Source organism: Larus michahellis, chromosome 6, assembly GCF_964199755.1.
Source record: "Larus michahellis chromosome 6, bLarMic1.1, whole genome shotgun sequence".
Classification (NCBI taxonomy): domain Eukaryota; kingdom Metazoa; phylum Chordata; class Aves; order Charadriiformes; family Laridae; genus Larus; species Larus michahellis.
This window is the reverse complement of record NC_133901.1, coordinates 23,285,244-23,298,073: the sequence shown is the minus strand read 5'-3', so window position 1 is coordinate 23,298,073 and position 12,830 is coordinate 23,285,244. Positions and strand designations below refer to the sequence as shown.

The following is a 12,830-nucleotide window of genomic DNA, read 5'->3' as shown; positions in this document are numbered from 1 at the left end:
GTCACAAGGGAGAAGTTACAAGGACTTTTGCGTGGTCTTATTCATGCTTATCTGTTTGTACTCAATCTCACGAATCCCAAAAGACAAGTATATATAGCATGTGCTGACCATTTCTTGATGATGCATGCCCCTTATAAATATACTCTTTCTAAAGAATCACCCCAAACAGGACTTAATCACATGTACACACTTCTCACCTTTTAGAGGCTACATTTTTTTGAAGGTTGGGTGTTGGAAGTTTAGGTTTAATTTAGCTTTCTCCTTCTTTTAAATCAGGTGGCTGCTGATTGTTTTTTCAGCACAAGAAATTGACGGGGTAAGTGACATTGATATTTACTTTATACAGGTGATAAATAGGATGTAAAGTTCATACAAGTAACACTATATAAGGCCAAAATGACCTATAGTTCTATGGGAAAACTGTGATGGTTGTTTCAGTATTTCTGCAGTTTCTTGCTGTTCCTGTTGCTCAGCTTAACTATTTTGTGATTTTCTCCTTTGGATTCTTCTAGGTTCTAACTTTGGCATCTTTAGATGCTGTCGGAAAGCTGCATGTATAAGAACCTTTCTCATGCACTGAGTCTGTTTCCTTCATCATGAATTCACTTCAATGGCTCTACATTATAGCATATATCATACTCATTCTAGCTTTCAAGCCATTGTCTGGATGTTAGCCTAGATCTTAAACTGGCCTCCCGTCTCTCTGAAGCCAAAATTTCACATATAATAGAGTCTCAATATCTATGTTATTTTCCTCTCTGTACTGTCCTCCATATTAGCCCTATGCTTGCAATTCCCTCACTGAAATGTCTTTCAAGTCCTTCCTCTTTGTTTCTTTCAAATATTTAAAAGCTTGTTTTTGTTGTTTTTTTTCCCCTAAAGTCATCCCTTTTTAGTTGAAATGTTGAAAACTGGATTTTTTTTTTTAAATAAATGTATTAAATTAGAACAAAGGGTAACAGCTTACATGTTATTAGAAACTTGCATTCTGTTGACATTCCAGTAGAGGCAAGTTTTTAATAACTAGGTGGGAGACTAGCGTGGTGTAGATTAGTAATTTCATGGGAAATCCAGTGCGTGAAAGAGAAGCAGTCTTTGAGAGAGACCATCATACTCTTTTGTTCTGAGGTTTAGGAGTACCAGATATTCTAAAAATATTGTAGATAGAAAGAACAGAGTTTTTCCTCCTTATCTGATACTTGTCAGTGTTTTCTCCTTGAAAAATTGAAATATGAACCTATTGTGTTCTGTTGGTTATTAAAACCAGTAACAAAACAACATTGACCTTGATAAAAATGAAACACACACTGAGCAAATATTTTCATGTTGTCACTGTTTACTTGTCTACCTAAATTATTCTTAAACCTTTTAAGTCCTTGTCATCCGTTTTGAAATCACTTTGATCATTTACACAATTTTGACAAAAAAAAAATGTCACCTAGTGGACATTCCAGCCATCTACGTGAGTTTATAAATGTATATGCCGGGTATAATTGTTATATTGGGACAATACACATTGGGAAATAGAAAAGAATAATAAGATCATGTTCACTTACCACACAATAAATTAGTGAATTTACCTTTTGTTGTGTTTTAGTTTCTGCTTGAATACTTTTTTTTCCTCATTGCAATTTGAAGAAACAAAGTAGTCACTTCTTTGCTATTAAGAGGACAGTGACAGAAAGTTTTCATACAAGAAATAAGTAAATTAATGATAGGCAATGCATAATTACACCATGCACATACTTCTTTTTCATTTAATAGACAAGAATTAAATACCAGGCTTTATCGCTGAGTGGGCTTGTTGCTCTTCAGCCTGTTTTGCCTTTTATCATTTAATCGTAGTTGAACAATCTCCTAACCTAATTGTGATGGGATAAAAATTCCACATTATTACAAATTAATTCTGACTATGTTAAAATATTTCTAGATGCAGCCTATTTCCTCAGTTGTATTTAGCTGTAATACTTAGCGTTACTAAACATAACTTGCACGTAATGTCTTTCACCTTGTGCTGCAACAGTAACAAGGTTTTGCTTATTGTCTCTGCTTTGCCAGTATGTTTATGCTGCTGAGAGGTCCAAAACGTTAGGAGGGTTTCAAATGTAGTATTGGTGTTTGTATTCTGATGTTTATGCTATGCCAAGTTTCTTCATCACCAAGAAATTGCCCTGTGGGCATGCAAGGGTAGCCAGATCTTTTGCCTTAAAAATCACCTAATTGGACAAAACGTCCAGTTGATAATATTTGATGAAATGATTGTTGTCTGTTCCATATTAATAAATCCATAAACTTTTATTTTTTAGGGAGGATATGCATATATTGACCCTTGTGGGGGACAGGATTGTTCAGTTTGCCGGTGCTTTCCAGAAAAAGGATCAAGAGTAAGTGATGATTAGAACTAATGATAATTAGTGTTGTAAATACTGGTCATTTTGTGCACATTGCTGTTCTTTAAAATTAATATGCTTGACATAAATCAAGAAATCAATGTTCAATAAATCAATATTCAGACATAAACAATTCTTAATATAGCAAACTAGCATAATTCTCTCACTGGTATGAAGTACAGCCATCATTGAAGGAAGTTAAGAGTGTAAACAGGTTTGCTGGCAAATTAGGTTTGTAATAATCATGATGCCTTTTTTGTGTTAAGAATTCTTTGAGATCAGTCTAGTAGTTAGATAAAGGTCATTCTTAATATATATATATATATGTATATTAAGTTTAGAAATCTATGCTCATATTCTTCTGGGTTGGTTAAAAGAGAATGTCTCTGCCATTTACCAGTTTTGTGAGATCTTAGGTGTTTCTTATTTGGGTTAGGTGATTCTGAAAAGCTTCCAGACTTTAATTTACTAGCTTAATGCACTAAGAAAAAAAAAATAAAATCTGAATTGTCCCTGCCTTATATAAATAATTATAAAACATCGAATGAAGCAAAGGCATTTTCATATTATACACTAAAATTAATAACTATGAGTGTTGCCATTTGTTAATTTAAATATAGTCCAGTGAGGGCTAGTTTATCTTGGCTGTTTTTTCTCAAAATACATCTCTATATAGTGATAGCAAACAATTTAAACGTTATATGAGGAAAGTACTTATTTAGCTACATGCTCAGATTAGTGTACAACTGAAAATTGTCAGTTAGTGATGGAAATGATTTTCTTTCAAAGTACTAATGTTAAAGTTTAGGGTTAGAAAGCTTGAACACGGTGGAGCAGTTTTTAGAAGAGCTGCATGCCTCATTTGTTTGTGTACAACCTGAGTCTCCACAAAAGCAAGATGCACCTTTTCCTTCCTGTGCTTCTGCAGTTAGCTGCATGCTTTGCTGTGTCATGATCACTGCCCTGGTGTCCTTGGATCCTATCCTAATCCTCCAGGATTATGTCTATACGAAAGTCCCCCATGCCATAGGATTTTCATAATAGAGGCCTAGGATGCGTCTATCTCTGTAACATTGTGTTAACAAAAGGGCATCCCAGGAAAAGTATTTTGACTAGCAGCATTGCAGCGTCTCTCTGAATAGACTGTTTTGGATACCAAAAACCTCATCTGAAGTGCCATTTAAAAACAACTGACTTTGAAACTACAGGAAATTTCCCTGATTCTGGTTCTCTCTCAGTAGCTTGGAAGTTCTGAATTACATGCCCGTAATCAGTCAATAGTAAATACTCACTGCAGTTGTTATGGCTCTTTCCTAAGCTGTCCTCCCCACCACAGGTAAACTGAACTATGAACATTTGCAATTAGTTTTCTAAGTACTTCCAAGGATTTGGACCTAAGTGACAAATAAAAGTGTAATAAACATTTCAAAATAAATTTATTGTCATTATGCAAATGTAAGTCTGAGAATTGTACCGTTTTCTGAAACAGCTCTGAAATACATATGCACACAGATGGATAAAGTCTCTCCAATGTAATATGAATTTATATTGCAAGCAATCATTTTTATTAATCAATATGCAAGAAGTACTTTTCAGACCCTAAATGAAATATGGCTTAACTAAACACCACTTCAGATAGATTGTTGCAAATGTTTTCTATACTAATGTATGGTGCTGAATTATTTTCTATAGGATTACTTTTTTTTTTCATCCTACAATCCTGTTGATTTCTAAACTTCGCTGTGTTCGCCTTTACACTCTGACACACTAACATTGCTTTCCTAGCTTTTGTGGAGACTACCCATTACAAAATAAAAGATTTGTTTATCTTATTGTTAGCTTCCTAGAATGCAAAACATCTGCTTTATCTACTTTTCTGTCTGAATCCTGCTCCCAGGCTGGTTCCTCAAATTTTTGTGTTTTCCTTAATCCTGTCTTTAAAGTGCAAGAAATAATAATTGAAAGCCTCTGGCATTGTACAGTACGCAAGCCTAAAATTTCAGAACTGTACAGTTTATTAAATAGTCCTTCTCTGTAAAGAAGCTGATATAAGGGCAACAATATGAATTTGGTTGCCTTGCACCATATTTTTTCCCTTTTCACTACTTTGCATAGCCTAGCTGTCAAAATTAAGGATGACCTGGCCCCCTCAGCAAACATTTGCTGAAAGTGATTCTAGAAAATTCATGTACGTGCTGGCAAAAGGCAATAGAACAATAATCTCATCCAGACCAGCTGGAAAGCCAACCTTATAGCAGCCCTCAAAGTTAACAAGTCTTTATTCAGCTCTGTTAAACCAACTGCAGTATCAGGGGCTTTTGCATAGGCTGAATGAGAAAGACAGCGTCTGGCCGAGCTAAATCAGTATATGTATTGAGTTACATTGATATATGTAGGCCAGTCCACCTATTTTTTATTTTTACTTTTTATTTTTTAATCTTTTTTACCACAGACAGGGAGTCAGATGTAGGGGATTCCCTTCATGATCTTTCATTGAACATGGTAATCTAAGATTTACAGGGGAGCAAGGGCAGATTGTCTCATTATTGTACTACAAAGGTATCATCTATGTTAGAAACACACAAGGTCAGAACTATTATGAATTGATTAAACATGTTATTCAAACTCTTCCAAGAACTGCAACCAAATCCTTCATTAGACTAGCTGGAACATGACCATTCACATGTTATTCTGAATCTTTGTTGTTGGCTGAATACTCCCAAATAGAGTTACAATTTCAATGGAAAGTTGCTGTTAACTTTTATCTCCCCTAAAAAGTGCACTGGGGGAGAAGCTATTTAGCAAAATACATTCTTTGTAATACACCTGGTGGAATGCATAGGAATTATTATCCATAGGAATAACACTCGTATCATAATGTAGACTTTGTGCTAGATAGATGTCATATGTCCCACTTAAAAGTGATGATTTAACATCTGGATACGAACCTAAGCAGTTTGTTTTGCACATTGCTAATGGTCACTTCCCTACATCCTTCTCCACATACTAATGAAAAGCAGATTTTTAGAGAAGTCAGAATACCTATCTGCTGATAAAATAGCAGTTGTATAGTTTCAAATTTAAGGTGTGCCCATCTAATAAGGGTTTCACTTTGTTATCAGACAGATTTTTGTCGACATATAAAACACTTTGGTGGGTATTTGATGACATGCCATTTTACAGATTTTGGAATGTTACTTTCCTTTTTAGACTTTCAATGGAAGCATTGCCCACTGGAAATTTAGCTAGTAAAGTGAACAAACAAGTTATTTCTATGTTTGGAGATGACCTATAGTCAATCCATGAGACAGATTTCTACTAAAATTAAGGTAGAACAAAAGTTTTAGAGCTGATATAAATCAGCTTTGTTTATTTGTAATTACCAGTGACAAGTAAATCGTGTTCACATTTTATAAAACTAAAAACATTATAAGCTGCGTATGACATAACTGCAGCCCTTACCCTTAACATCTCTCCACTAAAATAGTAAAAAACCCAGGATAATAAGAGAATAGACACCTAAAATTAAACTCCTAAATATGTTTAGGTTTATGAGTTAAGTAGAATGGCGATCAGGAGTGTGGTATACTCTGAAGTTTTCATAGGAAAGTAGGACCTCAAATCTTGCCCTACTGTTTTTGGCATAATGACCTTTCTTTCTACACATTTTTTTAATACGGTTTAAATATGATTAATTAAAGCTGTGGTTACCAGGACAGCGTAAGAAAACTGTGCAGCTGACTGTGAATGCAATGGGAATTAAGACTTTGCCCTCTAGTTGCCCATTTGAAAATCTTTTAGATGTCAACGTAGAAAGCCTTCATTGTAAATGAACAAGATAATCGAGGTTTTAGCTAGAGAAAAGATGACCATGGGAGTAAGAAAAGGAAACTGCCACGGCCATACCTGAATGCATTGAAATTGGGCAAGTTGGGAGAAAAGTGGAAACAAATATCTGAACTTTTGTTTAATATTAATATAAAACCACTATACTTATGCACTGGTTGCTATATTGGGTTTTAGAAGAGCTTGTGTACCTGTTTTTGTTACCTTAGATAACTTTATGCTATAAACAGTTTTGCACTACTATTCATTAGCAAGAAATCACTGTCTGAAAAACATTCTGGTCACTATTGCTAGTAGTATATCCCATTCTGATATCATTACAGTTGTCCACATCGCAATGAAAGTTCTACTTCTGTTTAATTGTCATTACAGCCTTGTTGGAATTAATTTTACATTATACTATTTATCTCTTGATCTCATGTCACAACTCAAAAGGACTCTTTCTTCCATAGGACACCATTAAACCGTGCTATTAAATCTCTACGCATACTGTATGCTACTATACATATTCATTTAAGAACTGTAGAACAGATAAATAAGAGGAGAAAGTCAATAGTTAAACTATATAGGCCAGTAAGTGGTTCTGCATGATCCTTGGTGCCAGCCCAGAACAGCTGAGACTTTCTCCTTTTATTCTTTCCCAGTCAAGATGTATGGTCTTCCAGGGGGCAGTAGCATTCAATGTTTTTAATTAGAGGCAAACAGCAACCTCATTGTTTTAGATTTTTTTTTTCCACCTCCTGCTTCCTCTTTGGTCCCCCGATGAAGTTTGTGATTTTAATTTTCTCCTGATATGTCAAACCAACAGTGAAACCTTTCCTCCATTTCCCCCTCTTTCTCTAACTTGGAAGGTACTTTCCTTGATAACTCTTGCAGTATTGTATCAGAGGCCTCCAAAAATGCTGGCTGCTCTAACTGAATTTAGATTAAAAAAATGTTTGCAGTTAGCACTGACTGATTGTAAACCTGTCCTGTGCCGACCCCAGGGTTTGATCCCATTCAATTCCTTTGGCTTTGTTTATAGAATTAAGTGGATTTAGAAAGCAAGCGTCTATTCATGACCCAACCTGATCTAGCTTCTATGAGATCATGTGAAATGCCTGGAGCAAAGTAATAAATATAACTCAGCAAGACCAATGTTCGTTCTTTTGCAGATTGAAGTGGCCTATTTTCATACTAGTGTAGGAGAAAACCTAGCAAACAGAAATTTTAGAGGGAGGTCTCACATTTTCTGGCATATGAGGCGTAACGAGTAAGCGTTCACAAGAGATACTAAGTCAGTTGGTTGTCACAGGTAAGTTAGAAAGTCAACTGATATATACTTCAGGCCAGTGGGGTAAGAATGGTGAAATTTAACTCAACAGTAGGTCTGTCTCCTGGCATCACTTCTCTTGTAACAGATCTCCCTAACAGATGTTGTGGGTTGTCACATCTCCCTAGTAGATTCTGTGGGTTAACTGAGTCCCATTTACAGCACAATGTAAACATATTTAAGATTCACTAACTGGGAAACTGCAAATTCTGTCTGGTTTGGGGAGTAAAAGACATTTATTAAATCACATTTTTTCACGTGCCAGTATGCAATGGTAGTCTGTCATTCACATGGAATATCCAGCACTTGTATTTGAATTTTCAAGCTGCACACTTGGGAAATGAATATGTAAAATCCATCTACTTGATCTCAAATACATGTGCTTAGTTGAATCCACCATCAGAGATGTACACACACTAGCATCTGCGGGAACCCAGATCTCTCCCACTATTTGCCTCATACGTGTTGATCATTTTTCCCAGTATGTTAGCTATGATACAGTTTTAAAATAGAAGATTCCCGAGACCAGTTATACATTTCTGTAATATTTCTGTTGCATTTCACTTACAGTCACTGAGAACCATGGAAAAACAGACCTAAAGAAATGAGACCCCTAAATCTACATCTGAAACAGACCACACATTTTTTTATAACTGGGCAGAGCAGTAGACAGTCCTCTGTCTCCAAAAGTTAGGATTTTAAATGGTAGGGAGCCTGCTTACCAGAATGTGGACTAGGAACAGGATCACTCCATTCTCCTCACTGTAAGGTCTCTTCGAGGCTGTTCTTCATATACAATGTCCAGCTACAGCATCTGTAAATAAACATTTTTCATATTAGACGTGTTTCCAAATTTTTTGAAAGTTTTGATCTTGTTAAATTATCCCTCCTTTTGTTCTCAAGCATCTTTCTTTCCTTAATACTTTTGGTTCCCCTGTCACATCATACTAAAAAGAAGTTTTTGCCAGTTGCTGCAGGTTAGCAAGCTTTTCCACATCAGGCAAGGCAAAACTCTACAAAATCATTCTTTTTCATAGATTTGAATCAAGCAAAAATTGCCAATCAGTGACTTTTTCAATAAAATGAATCAAAGCAAAAGTTAATTTTATTTCATTAGCTAATCTGATGTTAATTATTTGTGGTCTAAAATGCTCAATTTTCATTTCTCTGCTTTGAACTATTAACAGTGTTTCTTCGAGTTTCAGTGCCAAATTCTCTCTTGTTCAGTGTTTGTTTAACACAGTAGTGACACCCACTGGCTTATTGGATACTTTCTCTTTTCATGGTTGCACAGGGTTAAAACACAAAACAGACTACAGTGTGAAAAATGTTTTCAGCACTTCACTGTGATTTGTTGTGCTTCAGTGAAGTATCGCTGTGAATACTAAGCTGCATTATCAGGTCCTATGTTCCTCTAGCATATTGGATCATTGAAAAATATGTTAAAAGAGCACAGAATTTTCCAATAGCTTGCAGCAATATCCACATACTAAGAAAAGTCAAACACTAAACGTTACTATTGAATGTAATTGGCTCAAAACCTGACTGCAAAAAAAAGCTATCTAATACTGGAAAGTCATTATGCGATCTGCTATTTCTGAACAAACTGAGAATAAAGTACATGCCATATGCTAGTCTGACTCACTGTTTAACCCACAGTCACAGAAAAAAAATTGCTCTATTAAGGACAAGAGAGTGGATTTAATGCCAAGTTGTGTGCTTTCTCAGATTTATCTCATCTTGATATAGTTAATATTTAGGTTTATTCTGGAGCTTTGACTTACAGTGAAAATGGTTTTGGTCCCAATCCTACACAGTTACAGTGAAGGAGTGGAAACTTCCCAGAATGGACACCCCTACAAGCCCTGGAAGTTGTGGCTTTGCTGTGTAATGGACCTGCTCTTTCAAAAGGGGAGAGGACATGGGTGGAGCTTAGAGTAGGGGCAGATGCTCCCACCTCACTAAGAAAATTACAAAAGAAAACAAATGCCTTCATGTGCACTCCTCTGTTACCCCCCCAAACTGCTCTACTTTCCTCCCTTTCTCTGTCCTGCTGCTGATAAAATGAGGAAGACTGGTTACAACCCAGAGTCTAGTGCAGAATGAAAAAGGGCACAATATTTTTTGCCTACAGTCTGATTCTGTGGAGTTGCTGGGCATTTTCATTTTTGTTCATGTGAACAGAAGATAGATGCATTTCACATATCACTGGTACATCCACATAGCCTGTAACATGGGGTACTGTCCTAATTGAAGGCAATAATTGGACTTCTTTTGACTTTATTGATAACGAGAAGCAGGACGCAATTCACTCTTAATAGCATGAACCAGTTTTTTGATTCCCAATTAAGACTCCTTTAAAACATTGTGCTTTCAGACAATTAGGTGCTCAGGGCACTAAAAATCAGGTGCTCTTCAGTGTATCAGGCAACCAAAAAGAGTAATTCCGAATAACCTTGGCCACTGCCTTTTCCAAACAGTATTAAATGCTTTGCTGCATGATTCTGAAGTATTTGCAGTCTGAGTCTTAAGGAAGCATACTTAATTAAAAATAATATAGTCTTGTTTTGTCAAAAGTCATTTTCTTACTGCAGGTCAAGCCCAGGATATGCTAAAATAACAGACCATAGTCTTGGCATGGGTAGTTCCTGACCTAGACAATTAACAAGGCATTGAAATCCTAAAGGAATTTATTGGCATCAGATGGCAGAGCAGGCATAATATTCTGTTCGTTTTAACTGAGTTAATTTGTCATTTCCACATGAGCATGACTACCTTCATCCTCTTTATTTGTACAGCTGTCCTGAGACTGTAATGCTGTGGTAGTCACATTGGATGGGCACAAATAATAGATGTGATAATAGATGTTATGACATGGTATCAGTTTTGTCTTAACAAAGCGCCCAGTCATTATCAGTCTTTGAGCTGAAAGAAAGAGAGACAATCCACCAGCTTCACATGGCATGCTAAAGTTGTATCAGCTGTCAAACCTATTGTGAATTCTGGATTCAGTGACTCCGATTTATGACATCACTACCTCCTACTGAAGACATAAACCGTGGAGTCAATTAAATTCACAGTGTAGCAACTAAGGAAGACATTTTATGAGCCTAAAGGACTACATGTCCTGGAAGTGTTTATTGGTTAATTATGATAGATAATTACCACAGAATTAACACAGTGTCTCAGGTTTTTTCTGAGTACTATCAAAATCATGTTTCTTCAGCTGTCCAAAGGATATAACATGATTTGAAAATTTTCTCTTTCAACTCTTGAATGCAGAGCATATACACTATGAATTAAAAATATTTGAATTGCTGCAGAAACTTGTCAACAAAATGCATTGTTGAGACAAAGGCATTAGAGCAGTGGTGAGAAAAATCTTGTGCCTTTTTTTTTCTTGCTGATGAATGTTGCATTTTGCATGGTAACAGCTAGTTCAGTGTACTAAAGAAACCGTACCGCTTCCAGTAGAGTGAATGGTTCAAACGGTTACTATAGTATTAGTCTCATTCATTTCACTTTCCTTATACTCAAAATTATGCTTTAATTAAACTGGTTGTCCAGTCTTTTTTGTCAAGTATTTAAAGGATGTAATAGCTGCTTTAGGAGTACTTCAATGAATAAATTCAGTTTTACAACAGTGGATGTGCAACGCACTGCCAATAGACAGGCTGCGATTGTTCATGCAAGCAAATACTCAAATTAAACACCCAGAATCCTGACTGTCCATTCATTGTTAACAAGGATGCAAACTCAGCAGATTTTAATACTAGTAGACCTTAATTTGCATAATATTTTACACTGCTCAAATTATGGTATCAAGAAAATTGTAACTGTTGCTGAAGACATGCTGATTCTGCCCTGGTATTTTTACCAGTGACTTCACTGGAAGCAGGATCAAGGTTTAAGTGAGAGGATCCAGTAATGGCAAACAGAACATGAGTTATAGGAGGATACTTTTTCACATAGTCCTTATTTGCAAGTGTAGGACTTCTTTTCCTAGCCTCTGGACTAAATTCCTGTTCATAGCTTCAGGGCCAGTGGTGATCCAGTCCTCCTTCCAGTAAAGCATAAGCCTATAGTATATTTCTGTTCCAAGCATGTAGTGAGTTACCTTCTCATTATTCTGTTTCTTGGCTAATTTGATTGGATGATGAACACCATACATTCCTTCCCTTCATGTCCAACTGTTAAATCACACTGATTATATTGACATATTTTAAGAGATAAATAGAGAATAAATAAAAAGAAAGAGAGTTTTAGGTCCCTGCTTGCAATTCACAAGGTAAGATTTTGTTCAGATTCACTCTGGTGAAATGTTTACACTGAGAAGCAAGGAATTTAGTTCTGTTGCTTCAACATTATTTGAGTCATGAAGCTAACATATCTGCTTACAATCACCTTTGATTTCTGTCATTTTGTTTTCCTTCAGTCCATTCATAGGAATAAACGTATGGTCTGTCATTTCTGTGAATGGAGGTTGCACTGAAATATCCTTTACTGCCCTCAAGTGGTCTAAGAGCCATATGGTTTTCTTGGGGCTGCATGGGGCTCCATTTTGCTCTCTTTTTTAATAATGTGGTATAATTGATTGATGAATTCTGAAAAGAAAGCAAAACATTCTTCAGCTGGGAAGCAAAACAAGTTATAGCTAAACAAAGATAACAATACAGAATAAAAAAGATGAGTAAGAGAAATAAAGACCTGTAAATAAGCAGATTTTGTAGGGTGAAAGTGTAGACAGCTCACAAGTCAAGCCTGAAAAACATATGATGCTCAGTGGAATCTCATGCTTGCAGAAGGTGATACTTACATTAGTAGAGCCAGGAAGACTTGCAATTTATCCCAGGCATCTCAGAGAGGTGATGCTGGAGGCCTGATGAAGGTGAAAAGAAATTATCACATTGAGCAAGTTGTTAAATGTAAAGGTCATGTTCCTATAGCATCTAATGCATGGAACAGATCTGCAGGCTGTACAGCAAACTGTTTAGAATCGTAAGTATGTATACATTGTAAGCCTTGTTTTATCTATACAGTCATCTCCAAAATGCTGCCTGCTGTGAGGTTTACAGCAGTAGTCATTAACTTCTTTGGACTCTTTTCAGGGTCGGCCTGGTGAGCTGGGAGCTCAGGGTCCGATTGGGTCCTTGGGATCTACAGGACCAGCTGGTCTGCCAGGGGAAAAAGGACGGAGAGGTGAGAATGGGCAGCCTGGGCCAGCTGGAGAAAAAGGTGATAAGGTAGGAAACACCACAGGCAGCTCTTCTAGGTGCATACAG

At 36.3% G+C, this 12,830-nt stretch overlaps 1 protein-coding gene across 3 annotated transcripts in view; it reads left to right on the top strand.

Annotated features, from left to right (window-relative positions):
* Positions 1-12,830, top strand: part of COL4A4 (collagen type IV alpha 4 chain) — a 74,682-nt gene that overhangs the window by 7,765 nt on the left and 54,087 nt on the right. For 2 of the 3 annotated variants that reach the window (XM_074591695.1, XM_074591698.1), the window contains exons 3-5: positions 277-316; positions 2,307-2,384; positions 12,657-12,791. In XM_074591695.1, coding sequence (XP_074447796.1) covers positions 277-316; positions 2,307-2,384; positions 12,657-12,791 — 253 coding nt within the window. The remainder of the gene's footprint in view (positions 1-276; positions 317-2,306; positions 2,385-12,656; positions 12,792-12,830) is intronic. The other variant, XM_074591696.1, reaches the window with a different exon arrangement.